We start from the raw sequence: 16,945 nt of genomic DNA, 5'->3' as shown, positions 1-16,945 counted from the left end.
CAAGAAAGTTATAATCTTCGCGTAAAACTACTTATGCCTTTCACTAAAACTAAAATGAATACAAAATTATTATAATCATAGATTTTTATTAAAAAAAAATATTTAATGATCATGATCCGAGACATGTAATACCCTGAAGCGTTGCTTCTAGCGTACCGTATGTTTAGAGCCTTACTGACCGAGGTGTTGTCGTGTCTCGCCTGTATATATCAGCCATAGGGCCCAGCAGGACTCCGCCGGCGGTATAATGTGGCTACTTTAACATATCAGAGAGGAAATATACCTAGATTTGTCAGGCGATGGCCTCAAATAGCCGACGGATCCATGTTAGTTGCCAGAGCGTAAAATGTTTCGGTTTTGTTATGTTGGCAACACTGATGTAAGTTGATTGTTTATTGTTGAGTTGGGTAATTATTTTTGTATTGTTTTATGTGTTATTATTATGTTAATTACACGATATAGGTGTATGTTTCTTATATGTATAGTCAAATTCGTTTACATTGCTCATTGTCATAACTTTTAAACTCTTGCGTTGCATGTTTAATGTATAATAGAATACGGGAATTAACGCGAACACGCATTTTACCTTAAAATGCCTAACCTTAAAACCTTTTACCTTAAAGTGCAACCTGCGCCGAAACGTTAGGCATTTTAAGGTAAAATGCGTGTTCGCGTTAATTCCCGTATTCTATTATTGCTCATTGATTTACAAAGTAATTTAATGCATAAAGTTAATTTAAAATGAAGAATGGTTATTGATATAACTTTTATGTAATCTTCCGATAATTACCTGTTAAAGATGTTTTTTAGATATAAAGTTAATTGTATTAATATGCCAAGTTCCTAAACAGTAATACACCTTAGGAACTTGGCATAAAAAATATATGAAAAAGAAATTGTAGTTTTTGTTGTAAGTTTTCTGTAATAGTATAATATTGTACATATAGTAATGCCACGTACCTACTGACACGTGGAAGTAGAGAACCCTATAAACATAATTAAGGAAGAAAATAATACGTAACAAAATTTTACCTTTAATCATGAACGAAATCCTTTAAGCAACTTTCTATGTTTCTGAACGCAATTAACAAATTAAAAACAAAATAAAACACATACGAAATTCAAATACGAAATCCCAATAATTGTCGTTGGCACACCCTTCGTACCTTTAATGTTGGTAGTACTGTAAGCCTACACGCACTCGAGTTAGGGTCATAAGCTTACAAAGTGACGTCACAAACAGGACCACGGCTTGAGCTTTTGATCCCTACAAAGGGTCGACTCATGTCGGCTATGTAACAAGTAGGTAATTAAATTGAGTGCTCTAAATTATATTTTATAATGTATCTTTGTATTTGCGGACTTTGAGTGTATTGTAGTATTATTTTTAAGGATTTGTATTAGGATTACATACGTTTAAGGGATGATTAATTAATATTTTGTAGTGCAGTTCTTTTAATAGAGCGCAGTTACTGTTTTGCTTAGTCAATAATCATATAATTTTTGATCAAGCCAAAAGCAAGCCAAGCTAGAAGAAAGCTTTGAAGCAACTCCCTGAAAGCATATCAAACTGTCAGTGGTTTTAACCATTAAAAAACAGTTTTTACGGGAAAGCGTTCTGTGTTATATTTATTTTTCTTCGAGATCTGTTCATTAGATGAAAAAAACTTGCGAACGGCAAACTCTTAAGAACAACGGGTACAAAGTGTTGTATCTAATATTAATTACAATGTAATATTTTTAGATGACAAGAACATACTGCAAAGAGTTAGAGGTTACTACTAAAATTAATATTCAAATGATTTTATGAGTCACTCACATAAAAAGTAACACAGGGTGTGGTTGGAATTAGTCATCTAGTTTTATTTTTATAAACAAAAAGTTCTAAATTAGTCAATAAGAAGCTTACTAAACTAATTAAGAATTAACCGATACCGCCAAATAAAAACAAAACTCTTTAAATGTTAACAACAAAAAATAATAATGAACGTTTAAAACGAATGCTGTTTACACCGCTCGCAAAACGAATTACTTTATTACATTCCATTGATTTAGTGTCGAATCTATCGGTAAAGCAAACAAGCCTGTATTTGTTATATTGGCAGCATTGGCCCAGCGTGCGTTCGCAGCGTGGCGCGAAAATTATAACCTCTTGCGGAGCGCGGCGCACAAATCAATTTGTGGCATTTTGTGCCGTTATGGCGATGTTAACGCACGCGCGACACGAGCCTCCTTGTGTACTTTATTTGTATTTATGTTCAGCTTGTAATTGTATTAACTGAGCTTCTAGAATCTTGATTTAAAATGAACACTTCTTGATAGAATTTAGTAAGAATGTCTTATTTGTCTCTAGGTAGAGTTCGGCATGTTTAGGTCCAGTTTCACAACTTATAAATAGGAAGAATAAGCAATAGGAAGTAGATTTATTTTCATAGTATTGTTGTTATTATTATTTTATTGGGCAAATAAGTTATCTGATATATTCAAAAGCTGTAACACTGGCTTTGAATGTTATTAAATCTGTGACAAAAATGAAACTTTATCCTAATATCCCGGCCCACGTCTATCATACGATTCAGGAGGTGGCCCTACAATGATGTGTTCAGATTGTGCAGCGTAGGAAAGAAATGGCCAATGTCTGCTGAAATCATTCTTCTAACTAAATCTGTAGGCCTATATGAAACAGGCTAAAAATTTGTTAAATACATTAAAATTTATAGAGGGCATGCAAAGTCCCCAATCCGTACTTGGCCAGCGTGGTGGACTCAAGGCCCCTGCAGTGGGACAGTAAAGGGTTAAAAAAAAGATATGAAACCTGTGTTCCCACTGTTAAATTGCTAAGGAAAATTAACAAAATGTCCCGCTTCATGTCCTCAAAGCAAACTGTTTACATTCTCAAGTACCACATCGCTGTCATACGACACAGGAGGTCGTCCAACAATGATGTGTACGCTCTGTACAGCGTAGGAAAGGAACGGCTAATGACTGCTGAATAACAGCTAAGAATCCAGGCTCCTGCGTAGACCTATGTGAAAACTAAGGGCTAGTTTTACTTCTTCTAAATATCTATCAAATAGCTCATCAAGTGAAATTTTCACTGTTGTTTTCATACATTTGCTGTCACCAATCCACCGTTCATTTTAAAGGAAAATTTTACAAAATATACCGGTTTAGGTCCTCAAAGCAAACTGTTTACAGTCCACAAGTACCAGGCTGTCATACGACACAGGAGGTCGTCCAACAATGATGTGTACACTCTGTACAGCGGAGGAAAGGAACGGCTAATGACTGCTGAATAACAGCTAAGAATCCAGGCTCCTGCGTAGGCCTATGTGAAAACTAAGGGCTAGTTTTACTACCTCTAAATATCTATCAAATAGCTCATCAGGTGAAAATTTCCTGCTGTTTTCATACATTTGCTGTCACCAATCCACTGTTAATTTTAAAAGAAAATTAACAAAATGTCCCGGCTTACGTCCTCAAGCGAACTGTTTACCGTCCACAAGTACCAGGCTGTCATACGACACAGGAGGTCGTCCAACAATGATGTGTACACTCTGTACAGCGTAGGAAAGGAACGGCTAATGACTGCTGAATAATTTAACGGGGAGGCGGCGCAACCTGCGCTGCCGTTTGTACCGCCGGTTTTCAGCCTTCTGTTTTGTAGTTTTAAATACTGTTCGTTGATTATACTTAAGTACACTTTATTAATCGAAAATTCGTGTAAAAAGATGGAAATTTATCATTTAGGTGTTCGGTCTACCTTTTTATTACAATGGGACGCTGATTTTTAGAAAAAACGAATTCATTGTAGAGCTAATTTAGTTTTTATTGCGTAAATCAGTAAACTAATTAGTTTTTTACCTTATCGCCGAAAGTACGTTTAGTATATATAAAATGGATAAAGAGAGCAAAACCAAATAAAAAAATCTACATTTTGAAACCAAACTTGTCAACTCAATTTTGGAGTAGAAAAAAAAAATCAAAATCAAAATCAAATCATTTATTCATTTAGGTCAAATATTGACACTTATGATAGTCGTTACAATTACTGAATCTACCACTAGCTCGGAAAGGGGGTAGAGCCTTATGAGAAGAGCTAGCGAGAAACTCACGGCCACTCTTTTCAATCGCCAAAAGTTTTACAATGTGGTTGATACAATAATTGATCTTGCGAGGAGCTGCCAACAATCAGCGATATAGACTAAACGTCAATTATTAAGGAAAATGAATATAGCAAGGTTATTAATTAGTCTCTGATCATACCGTATGTTGGGAGCACCTACTAGCATGTGATAATAAGAATATGGGCAGCAAGTGAGCACATTGGTTGTAACATTATAGAAGAAAAAAGTGACAGTTTTATGATTAAAATCAAGTTGTACGTAACATCACCTATTTGCATCATTAATTGCCCATATTTTACAATATTTAGACCTACTTCTACTGAGTTTATACAATTTATAGCAAAGTTCCCTAATTTCAAAGAATCCTAATCAAGCGAGCGACTAATCCCAAGAGCTATTGTCGTTTAGAAACTCATCAATTCTGTAATAAGCTTTCCTAACGAGATGTTCCTTAACAGCAACTTTGAATTTAGGCAGGGGTAAATCAAAAGTGTAGAGCCCAAGTTGTTGGCGGTATTCATTCGTCACGCTTTTTGCGTTTCAACATCACAATGTACCACTTAACCTACCACAAAGAAAAACATTGCAAAAAGATACAACAAAACTTTTTGCAAAAAAACATCGTACAAACAGTCGCCATATTGTCATATTACACTCCCGCGCAAATTCACTCAATATTTTTTTTTTAATGATCATATGCTATTCAGTCTGTTCGATGAATAGAATCGACTGATCGAGCATGAAATTAATTATCTGGGGTTTAAGCTACCTGAGTTTTGTTATTTTATGAGTGTAGTTCGAATTATTCCTTGAAAAGGATTTATTAAGGAGTTAAGATTTATTTTCGACATTGAAATAGATCGTTTCTTTATCTAGTTATTTTTTATTAGTACAGGTTTCTATACATTGGTTTTATTTAAGGACGTTATTGTCGACTTGCTAAATAATGGTAAAATAGGTGTATCGTTTTTTAAAAACAAAGATAGCGAATTTCATGACTGAGAGTTTATTCTAGAAACATTCCTATATAGGCGAGTAAAAATTCTATTAAAAATTGGGGTGATTAACATGATAGGAGCCTGCGTGCAGCGCAACCTGAATGAAAATAACAAACTAGTTTCGGTAACTCAGGACCTAGAAATAGGGTGATCAATCCTGTCACCATATTTGTACGAACTCGAACCAATACTAAACAGAACATCCAGTCTTCAACTCCAAAAAAACTAAATTCTCAAAAGAAAAGCTTAAACATTTACGCACTAATTCATATATAAACGTAACTATTGTGTACTAAACACCTGACATTTGGTACAAAATATTCCCATGTCAATATTCGTAGGTGTAAGTATTTACAAAAAGGTGCGTGTAATTGAAATCTCCGTGGTATCGATGCAGGTTGTATTTAAAATGTATCTATTTTGAAAAACAACCGTCGAATTTCATCGGTCGTGTAGTGGCGTACCGAATTGAGTGGCTAATGCCAATTTTGTATAGGTACTTTTTTTGGTCGTATTTTGTTGTGATGGATGTTGCGTTGAAATTTAATTGTATTTGTAAATTCTGCTTTTTCGTACATTTTACCTAAAATATTTGCATCTAAAATTGAATTATATGGCGATTCCGTAATATTTATATCTAGTTGTGTTTTGCTTAACTATGTTTTGTTATGTAAGTACCTAACTATTTTATAGAAGGTAGGTAGGTACATGCGTGATTATGCGATATATGTTTCTTAGTTTCCAAATTATATTAGCTAAACAATTTCATTAGTAGAAAACCTCATATTAACTTACTATTCACCAACCAATCTCTTGAATTCAAAGCTATAAAAAACACAATACACCCCCTATGTACAACGCTAACAAACTTTCAGCACCCCTAAAAATGCTCATCAAAATGAGAAAAAAGTATCTAAAACTTTGCAATATACATACATCTACATCATATCTTGACTGTTTATCTTGTGCTCAAAGTATTCAACGAGGGCCGAGGACTTGTTATTGCAAATTATATTTTTTCTTTAGGGGAGAGAATATTTGTACGAATCCTTAATAGAAACGAAACATTGGTGAAGGAATCTGTATAACTTATAACTTATATGCAAAAATAAACCTTATTTCTTCAACAATAAGGGTTATAAATATATTAAAATTTCCAGCTTTGATTGTGACAGGTTTATTAATTTGCGTTCTTTTCTTCTTCTGCTTGTTTTCTTTCGTTTGTCGTTATTTTAATCAATTTATGTTTTTACTTTTGATTTACTTTGAATTAAAAGAAAACATGCTTTTGTAATTAGCTTTACGATACATTATTTACTTGTACAAAGAGACTGTATTAATAACTGATCAAGGTTTTACAAAATGTTAACTTTTATATTTTTTCTTGCGTTTTAACAAGTTTCTATAAGAGTTTGATCTACCTCTGAAGTCTGGGTGGTAGTATATACGACTGGTGATCACGAATTCCCAGGTACCGTTTCCGGGTCGGTCCAAGTGCTATTAGACTTTTATAATTTGTATTACAATTTTTATTGAAACTTAATATACAGAATAGTACATAGGCGATATGCTTAAGACATTTTCTACCGGTCTCCGTTGGGGATTTAATATTCATATAGACTTTTGCCTGTACCTTGTGATACAACAAACGTGATGTTATCACTGCATGTATGTATCTATTAGGTCCCTAAAGGTTAAAATAAACTATCTGTGGGCCTAAATATATCAAAATCCATACACGCAGTTTTCGCTTAAAAGAGTAACAAACATCACTTTCAGACTTTCGCATTAGAATATTAGTTTATCAAACAATAGTTGTCCATACGTTTGGCATATATTATACAACGTAGAGCACTATTATTCGGTATTTCGAGTGAATAATCGGTATGAGTATAAACAAGCCTTGAATCAGCATTCACTGACATTGAACTTATCGCCGTTTGATATCGCGCGTTATAATTTATGATGTTTTCATGCAAAATAGTTTTGGTAGGTTTTGTTCATAAATTTTCATAGTAATGTATTACTTAATAAGGCATATAGATCCCCAGAGTTTGCTTGTTGGTACACGTTAATATCAGAAACTACTGAGTCCTACATATAGTCGAAATCGTCTGTTCGTTAGAATTTCGTTTGCTTCTGATCACAAATCTTTCCATTATAAAATGTCGGTCGATCTAATGTACTATAAACTAAGGCATGCTCCTACCGATATTGCCTACTCCGTGTCAAAATAAAATAGAGAAAAGTCAGAAACACCTTCAATACTTTACGAAACTTCGTTTCCACGAACATAGTAGGTCCTCTAGCTCGAAATGAAAAAATAATTTTGTGCTGAATAGTCCATTTATTGAGGAAGGCTAAAGGCTATGTGAAATCACGATATGACTTTCAGGAGTGGAGCTGAAAACTAAAGTCCACGCGGTTAAGACGATATGGTTTTATAAAAACTAATCTCTAATCGTTAAGTAACTGCGTCCGCGTGACAAGATTTCCCTCAGTAAAAAGTATCCTATGTTATTAACTATATTCGTACCGAACATCAAAATCTGCTCAGTAGTTTTGACAAACAACCAAATCTTCGCTTTTATTTATAATATAATATTAGGTAAGAAGTAGGATTATGCCTTGGAAGGATAGCATTTTCCGCTTTTGACTTCCTTAATTTACAAAGCATCCAGTTTTTAAACAATTCGTTATAAGCGGCGGCAATAACCGGCGGCCCCGTATGAGCAGTGTCAGATTATGAACCACTTGATGCCCAAAGCAAAAAACACTCGCTTATAAAATACGAAAGAATATCGTGAAATGTGACACGTTCTTTTTGTATGACACTTTTCGGTTTTTGTTCCTAAGTATTCAATAAGCCTTCAGAGTAAGGGTATCCAATAATGACTCTACCTGACTATAATCGTAATACATAGATATTTCAAATTCATTTATATACTACCGTAAAATGGGGTGGATAGACACAATTTTCAACTTCTACATCGATTTTCTTAAATATTTTATATGCGAATCATTATTGAAGTATTGTAAAATCAGGAGTCACGTTGCAATTTACTAAATATTTATGATGAAAATTAATTAAAACGTGTCAATAACTAGTAAATTAAGAAAAAGTAAGCGTTTTCTATTTACCTGGAAACAGGGGTCAAAAGATACGGGAGGGGGGTGAATAGAGAAAAAACACTAGGGTTGTCAAAATCAACTTTTATTTTTAATCAGTGTTATTAAGACAATATTTGTACATATTGCACACAACTTTCCTAGAGTACACGGCAAACCCAGCTAAATATATATATCTATCGCGATGATATCGCGTGATTTTTACACAGGTGATTTCGCGATAGATACATTATATCTATCGCGAAATCACCTGTGTAAAATGAGGGTTTGATTATAAAAAAATAACAAATAAAATAATGTTTTAGTTATAACATAAAACTATTAAATTCTAAAAATACTATCTATTAGTTTTTGGTTTACATTTAGTAAAGAATGAGATCAAGAATCACAAATACTCATAAAATAATAGTACTTATAAACCTAAGCTGAATACCTACCTATTAATAAAACTCACATTAAGGTAAAATGATTGTATAAACTGCAATCAGTGGTAAGTATGCTATGACTGAAAAACTTAAGAAGACGAAAAAGTTAAAATATTATACCTACTGAAAGTACTCAAATGAAAGTTCGAAGTGATCATTATGGGATAATAATTATGAAAACTATTAAATCAAGTAAATTATCAATCGACTCTAATCTAAAGCCATCAAATCTTTTAGGATGTCATCATCAGACCTGTAGTAACTGGGCCGCCGCGAAGGGCATTTTTTTGAAACGGTTGACTTATCTTTATTTGACAGTATTTTCTTCAATTCCGCATCACTAACTTTCACATTGGAAATAATTTCAACCTTTTTCGATTTCTTTTCATTGGGATATTCATTTTCATCTTGTACAATGGTTTCAACATGACCTATACCATTTAGGTCATCTTCAAAAATTAAAGGCAATGTTCTTATATCATACCGGCTGATGTTAAATGAACAACTTGGAATAGCTTCGTCTAGTGATATTGTGTGTTCAATAGTCGGGATGGTTTTGATGTAGGAACTATTTGCTTCTCGCTGAACACGGTGATCTTCAAGTACAGGTGGGTAATTTTTAACTTTTGTTTTTTTTCCTTTTCCCTTGCCTTTAGTGACCATATCGTTTACTTCTTTATTTTGCTTTTCATTGTTTTCTCTCAAGACAGAACAAGGCAAGTATTCTGGGTCAGACTCAATATATTCTTCATCACTGGAACATAAAACACTTTTCCCTGCCTGAATTTGAAGTTTTTTCTTTCTTTTAGGTTCTACTATATTGATAGTCCCATATCGCATTTCCTTCAAAAAATTTAATACTGTCGTATCAACAGCTTCGGCTGGTTTAGATGGATCTTGCCAATCCGGTAATTTTTTTAATACTTCTGATGGGTCCAAAGGATTTATCCCTGTTTTCCTAAAGCCAGATATGACATTAGCTGGACCATTTTCTTTAAGATCGTCCATTAATTTGCCCAGTAATCTAGGAAAACAACCCTTTGGGATTGAAGATTGATTACGGCCATCAGTTTTCTTCCATTGGAAAATGATTTTTCGCCACGCTATCTTCATAGGCCGAAAAAAGGCCACATCGAGTGGTTGCGTAAGGTGAGTAGAATTCGCAGGTAAGAAAATGAAATGGATATCCTTTTCCTTACACTTTTTTATTAATTCTATTGAAAGGTGGGATGATAGATTGTCGCCTATTAGTAACTTTTTGCCTGGTTTATTTTCAAAAAATGGAAAAATCATAGTGGTTACCCAATCGTGGAATATGTTGGCATCAAACCAGCCGGATTGACTTCTATTATAGCGTACTCCTTTTGGACCCGACTTGGTCCACGTATCAAATAAGTTCTGAGCTTTATAAACTACATATGGGGGTATAATTTCTCCTACCGCTGTACACGCCATCATAATGGATACTGATGCCTTTGAGTGATTCATCACCCGTTCAGGATATTTTGTTCCCCTCTTAGCTATAATCTTTTTTCGGCCGGGATCATCCGTTAAATTAGTTTCGTCGTAATTGACGATGTTCTCGATCGGAACGTCTTTAATAGATATTTTTAAGTGCTCGAAATAGTCTTTTATTACATCGGCTGAAACAGCAGCCCGATTCCTTTTAATATTCTGCGATACCCTTTGTGTTATTTTGTCACTGTGTCTCTTTAGAAAACTTCGGGCAAATTCTAATCCAGGCATGTTATCTTTAAACCTTTTTTCTGTAACACCTAAATTGTCTAAATAGTTTTTTACTAATAACCTCAAGTCATATAGTTCAAGAGGATAGCCCCACTCAGCACATATGTTTATATATTTTATGAATTCCAATTCCGTCTCTTTAGATAGGACTGTCTGGCCACCTTGTGATTTCATATTTTTAATGCTATGTCTGTGAAGGACAGATTTGTCCATATCAAATTTTTTCGCGATGCAACTCAAGGAATCGTTACTTTCCTTGTACTCCCGGACAGCCTGCTCTATTAGTTCTTTGGGGTACCTTCTATACTTCCTGCCACGAGGATCTGGCTTGTAAATTCTCGGCATGGTGGGCGCACCGCAATGTAGCCCTCGCGTACCTATTCAAAATAATTATCAAATATTTAAAAACAATAAATATAAATAATTAACATAACATAATATCATGCCTGTACTCCCAAAACGAGGGTGGTAGATGGAGGTGTTAAAAACATCCACATTTCGCCAACTGTGTTTTTATGTCCCAACGTAATAGGGGGCGAGCATATTATCAGACTCCGCGGTGCTACCGGGAATTGCCTGATGGATGAACCCAATAACACTGCCCGACCCGAGACCGCGCGTCCGATCCTAACTCAAGCGCAAGCTTATGCCACGACACTAACGAATAAATACCAATATAAATCTAAATAATAATTAACTTCAGCTATTACGGCAAAATATAATCATCATCATCATCATCATCATCGGTAAAATATCCCATTCTATTTTAAAATATAAAAATATTTAATGGCTCTGTAGCCATGCACCTAATAATTTTAAGTTCAACACCTGTGTGTTGCACTTAAAATTATTAGGTAGTAGGTACCTATACAAATATGTACGTGCTTTGACAAACCATGCCTCGATTGACAACCCTAAAAATCATGTTTCTATTGACCTCCCACCCGTATCTATTAACCTCTCATCCGTATCTATTCACCTCCAATGGCGTATCTATTGACCCTAAAGGCGTATCTATTAACCTCCTTCCCGTATCTATTCACCTCAAATAAGATCAAAAAAGCTAACATTTTGAATTTGCTAGAAATGAGAATATTAAATAATCAAATACGAACTTACCTTTGTTTTTCTTAAAGATAAGTAATGTATGTATCCAATTACACACACTTACAGGGTATATTAACCGAGAATTTGCTATTTAGCCAAAAGTTCTACACAGCAAATATTGCTTGATTGCACACCTTAACTTTAACCGCTTTTTTTTCTATGACATTTCAACTTGACATAAATTTGTGTGTGCCAAGCCTAAAGAAAAAATGTTGCTGTGTAATAAATCATAGAGAAAAATATTCTATATAAAGCTAGTAACAAATTAGAGTAAGCAATATCAAAGTGCCGGACATTTCTCTATTCACCCCACGATATCTAATCACCCCATTTTACGGTACCGCTCAAATTACCAACAGAGAGAGAGCACATGAACATGTTTTCTAAATAAGTAGGTAAAAAATCAGGTAATAGTCGTATTTAAACACAGCTGAAACATAGCACAAAGAGATGTTACAGCCCTGCACGGGTAGGTGTAGTTCACAAATTTCAACAAAGCTCCCTCTGACAGCAATTCCGTTTTAGAGCTTTAATCCCGACTCTAGTACGAATAAAAGGCATATTTCGTTCGCCGACGCTCGCAAAATTGTCATCGCAAATAGCTTTTGCCTTGGGCGTAGAACTTCCGCAACTCCAAAACGTACTATCTCCACACAAACATCAAGCCGCTTCAATCTCTCACTCGTCACAATAAAGCACGTTATTCTTGCCCTCCACAATTCCCCCGAGTATTGTAACAATGAAAATGCCAGCATTGCACACGTAAATACAATTCGTTGCCACTTTTCAACCGTTTAGGCTTAACGGCTTAAAGAATAAGGTCGACAATCCCTTGAAAGGTAAATCTGAACTTGAAAATCGTCGCCTGCCTGACGCTCGATATCAAATAAACATTATTACGGATGCAGAACGCCCGAAGCGGCGCATTGTGTTTGAGCAAAATTGAACCTTTATGCCTGTAAATAAAGTTGTTAATTGGAGGAAAATTCTTTATTGCTAGGATTTTCGCCGGGGGAAGTAACAGAGATAGTCGGATGCGGGTTTCGGTGAGTGGGTAAGGGAGAGCGATATAGCTCGGAGCACTGTGATTGGTCAGGAAGGCCGCAGGCTGTGAACAGTAGCCCGCCCTATGTCTACTGTAAACGATGACGCGTCTCATACAAAAGGTCGTAACTAGAGCGGTTGCTATTATTTTTTTATAAGTATCTGTGCAATTTATATTGAAGTTTTAGTTTTGTTTCTACAATTAAAGTGAACATAATTGTGTTTTGTATGAATGAATATACATTCGTAAGAATATGAAGAAAGGAGTGAATATTACAATTGTGGTCGAGGAGAGAAATACAATTATTTCAAGCGTGCTTTGTATTTTAGTATCAACAGTAATAATTACACATTAATTGTAAAACCACACGAGCTAAAATTGCATTTGCCTGCGGCTCCACTAGCCCCGTAGAGAGATAAATTTAAGTTAAAATTTTAGCCTTCGATATTATTTCAACGGCAGTTCTACTAAGCTACATCAGAAGTTGTAAGTATTCAACCATCTTATCATTTGTCTTACGTAAAAATAAATAATTATATTCAGTACTAGCTGACCCGCGCAACTTCGCTTGCGTCACATAAGATAGAATGGGTCAACATTTTCCCCGTTTTTGTAACATTTTTTATTGCTACTCGGCTCCTATTGGTCGTAGCGTGATGATATATAACTTATAGCCTTTCTCGATAAATGGACTATCTAACACAGAAATAATTTTTCAAATCGGACATGTAGTTCCTGAGATTATCGCGTTCAAACAAACAAACAAACTCTTCAGCTTTATAATATTAGTATAGATATCTAAAATCTAAGTCACATGTCACTTGTTTTATTTACAAAATTAACACAGTCCAAAATATTCGCAAATGTAAAGTGTAAGAAATACAGTTACGCCTTGGTTTGTCTGCGTCCTCGCCGTCGGCGTGACCGAGGGCGCATCGCTCGGGGCGTGGCGGCACACACGCAAACACACCCTCCACCAACACGAGGGAAAACAACCCTGTACACACACACAACGACAATCCAAGATGGGAAATATTTCTATGTCTCACACAAGCACATTCAAAGAAATTTTCTTCAAACAAAGTACTCACACATTCGAAAAACCGTTCCTATTTCCATATATGTATATAGAAAAATCCCTTGTGTGTTTAACAAAAAAACTTTTTTGGTACAATCCTACAGTTCTTTTTATATCCCGTCCACCCACACAGTGGTGTTTCCTTAGATTCGTGTTCTTGTTAGGTATGTATTTCATAATAATGGAACGATTTTTCCACGTCTGCTGTATAATGTAAAATATTTCTTCCTAATTACGAAGAAACAAGGTTCTTATGTACGGTATTATTATATAGGCATAAAGCTGGTATATTTAGAAAATAATTGTATATTTTGTATTGTGTTACAGTTCCTTGTAGACTCTGTGCGGCCGTCGCCAACAAGCGAGCTATCGATTGATTGCTAAACCTTTCTACATACTTAACATAAAGGCACATTATATACCCTTTTCACGGCTGTACAGATAGAACAGACTTTGCCAATTCTGTACAAGTCCGTCAGTAAGTAAATTAAATGTTGTTCTACTTAATGTTATAGTGTTGTTTAATCTTTCACCATTTTTAAAAAGAACATTTTAAACCCAGAGCTCTGGTTTCACAGCTTCTGAATAGGATGCTTGTCAGGTGTTTTTCTTTAACCCGCTACTGTCCCACTACTGGGCAAGGGTTTCCTCCCGAACGAGGGAGGGGTTAGTCCACCGCGCTGGCCGTAATATCTGTCAAACATCTCATTAATTTGCAATCACTTTATCTCTCAGTTAATTTATCCGAAACTTATTCATAAGTCATGAAATAGGCCATAAAACTTGCCAATACTATCTAAGAGGGTAAAAGGAAAAATACTATTGAACGATTTCCTGACTTTCTAAGAAAACGGCCGTAGTTAATGGAAAATGCCGAACGGCTCCGATGTCAGTAGGTAGTTAGATACTAACGGGACGAGGGGTTGATCTACGTGTTTATATGTAAACAAGCGTAGCTATGTACAGATAATTAGTCCATGTATTCATAGTTTGTTATATAATTAACACTACAATTACCTACTACCTACATGATGTGTGGTTTAGACTAGTAAAATGATCAATGATAGTATCTTTGGCTATCCGGGAACACCACCAAATATTTGTGTGATGAACAGGATTATCTGTTCTGAGCTTGGTAGTACATGTATCTTTATAAGTATGTAAGCACTATATAGTCAAAGGTCGAAAGTGCGAGTTGTCAAAAAAAAAAATTGTTAAGAACAAAGAACTTTAGAAGCATATAACATTGTTATACTATGAACGAAACAGTCTACAATTAAACAAACCGAATAATGTAATAACGTACGATGCTCACGAAGCATGTTCAGACTCCCAACAGCTTAAACAAGAGTAAAAATCAACGCCAATTTACGAATTCAGCGCAATATTTCAGTGTATTTCTGTATAAAATCATATTATCGTACAATATACTGTGGGTAGTTATATTGCATTTTGTTTCAGCCCGACGCTCCGTTAGTTTCAGGCGGGACGCCCTGAAACGCGGCCATTCTCGCGACACTCACGCCATCTGTTATATAGATAAACAAACAATTGTTTTATTTCGTAATTCGGAATTTTGTAGTTCCATTGTTATTTATTACGGGAGTGAATAACACGTGGTTTTGGCAGTCAAATAATTGATAATAATAAGGTTTGTGTTAACGAAAATATGCGGATCTTTTCTATAAACATCGAAATATACGTGACACTTTCTTCTATAAATATATTTTTTGCGGTGTAATGCTTTAATTTTTATAAACAAATCAATAAAATGTGATAAAATTTAGCCTAAAATGTGTTTAAAAGCCGTTATTTTCTTAAAACATATTTCATTCTTCCTGCTTCTATGCGTAAATGTTGGTCACATGTGAATTAAAGCACATATATTCCAAAATTCCGACGAACAAGCGCTAAATGGCATTGCTGTTTAAAACTTAGCAGAAAATTGTCGATAATACTTTATTAGATTGTTTATAAGGTTGTTTTGATGTTAAAATAATGAAGAGCCCTCAAATTATAGTGGTTTGCAGTCATTATCCCGCGCAAATTGTCAGTTAAACGTTTTAAAGGAGAGAGAATTGAAATATTTACACGAAACGCGAATTTCTTATAGTGTTAAAATGTAATTTATATTGTTAGTTTCAGTTTTAGGGTAACTTTTATGACTAACGGATAAGTGTCAAATAGTTTATTTGCTAGATAAATAATAGATGAAAAAAAAAATATCTAACCAATAGCTATGTAGAGGTGTTAAAATCAACCATTAGTGATATTAATTAAAATTAAAAAAGTGACATAAATATGTAGGTACATTTTACAGGTTTCAGTCACAATAATAAACGCATATCTATGAAATTTAACCTTTATTGCCATAAATTCAGTTCGTTACTTCGCGCGTTCGAACACATGATACAATAAGTACATATTTATTTTGTAATTTAATAGTGAGTATGATAAAGTAGATCTAGGTTATAAATAAACGACGTCTTCATTGCGATATGTTATAAATAAAAACCTGCCTATTAATCGCAATCAAACAAATATATACCTGTACTTTAATCTTTTGGAAACTATTTTACGAAACATAATTGACAACAATTTTGAAAATTACAGGCTGTGAATTCGATTATAAACAAGTTTCGTGACTCTCGGATAAGTGTCGAATAGTTTGTCTGATAGATAAAGTACCAGCTTTATCTTTGACAAAATTTTCAAATATTCTACATGTAGCTAATCACTACTATAGAGATCGTGATATTGATTATAATATAGATACTGGGATAGATATAAGTTATGTGTGTACTAGAAATATCTAATTATCACTTGTACTAACTGTGAAGGAAAACATCTTGAAGGACAATTAATGTTTCTTGACGGCTTGAATGTGTAGTCCCCAACTCGCACTTGATTAGCGTTGCGAAGGCCTAATACCTCCCATGTCCAGGAGAGTTGCCCAGAAGGAGGAAAATCGTGTGGTCAAAAATACTGTAAAAAACATCAAAAACCTTAAAACGCGGATAATTCCCTAAAAATAATAAGTAAAGCCAAAAGGTAATCATTGTCTTTAATCTTGTTACAGAAATGTTTGTTCAAAATAAATAAGTATAATTATTTAAGAAATTCCGAGGTACAAACCCTCCCTCAGCGGTGAAAGGGAGGGTAAAGAGGGGCCAGGAGGGGCTGAATTGTAATTATTTTTCTTAAAAACTTTCCCGGTATAAACTGTCGGGAAAAAGAATTATGCGGACATGGTTTATGGAAGTTTCCATTTTGTTTTCAGAAAGTCGGTT

General features: G+C 34.6%; 1 protein-coding gene across 1 annotated transcript; it reads right to left on the bottom strand.

The window, feature by feature from the left end:
- Positions 1-8,081: 8,081 nt before the first annotated feature.
- On the bottom strand, positions 8,082-11,862 carry LOC142982877 (uncharacterized). The gene is made up of 2 exons (XM_076129591.1): positions 11,545-11,862; positions 8,082-10,802 (listed from the first exon to the last, which is right to left on the bottom strand). Exon 2 carries the CDS (start codon positions 10,768-10,770, stop codon positions 8,890-8,892), a length of 1,881 nt encoding a protein of 626 aa, XP_075985706.1. The 5' UTR covers positions 10,771-10,802; positions 11,545-11,862; the 3' UTR covers positions 8,082-8,889.
- Positions 11,863-16,945: the final 5,083 nt, after the last annotated feature.

The sequence above is a fragment of the Anticarsia gemmatalis genome, chromosome 22 (genome assembly GCF_050436995.1).
Source record: "Anticarsia gemmatalis isolate Benzon Research Colony breed Stoneville strain chromosome 22, ilAntGemm2 primary, whole genome shotgun sequence".
Classification (NCBI taxonomy): Eukaryota; Metazoa; Arthropoda; class Insecta; order Lepidoptera; family Erebidae; genus Anticarsia; species Anticarsia gemmatalis.
The sequence above is the reverse complement of the archived record's forward strand: the minus strand, read 5'-3'. Positions and strand labels throughout refer to the sequence as shown.

What these genes read in the sequence shown, in the direction of transcription:
- LOC142982877 (XM_076129591.1), bottom strand. Translation starts at nt 10,770, where the DNA reads ATGCCGAGAATTTACAAGCCAGATCCTCGTGGCAGGAAGTATAGAAGG.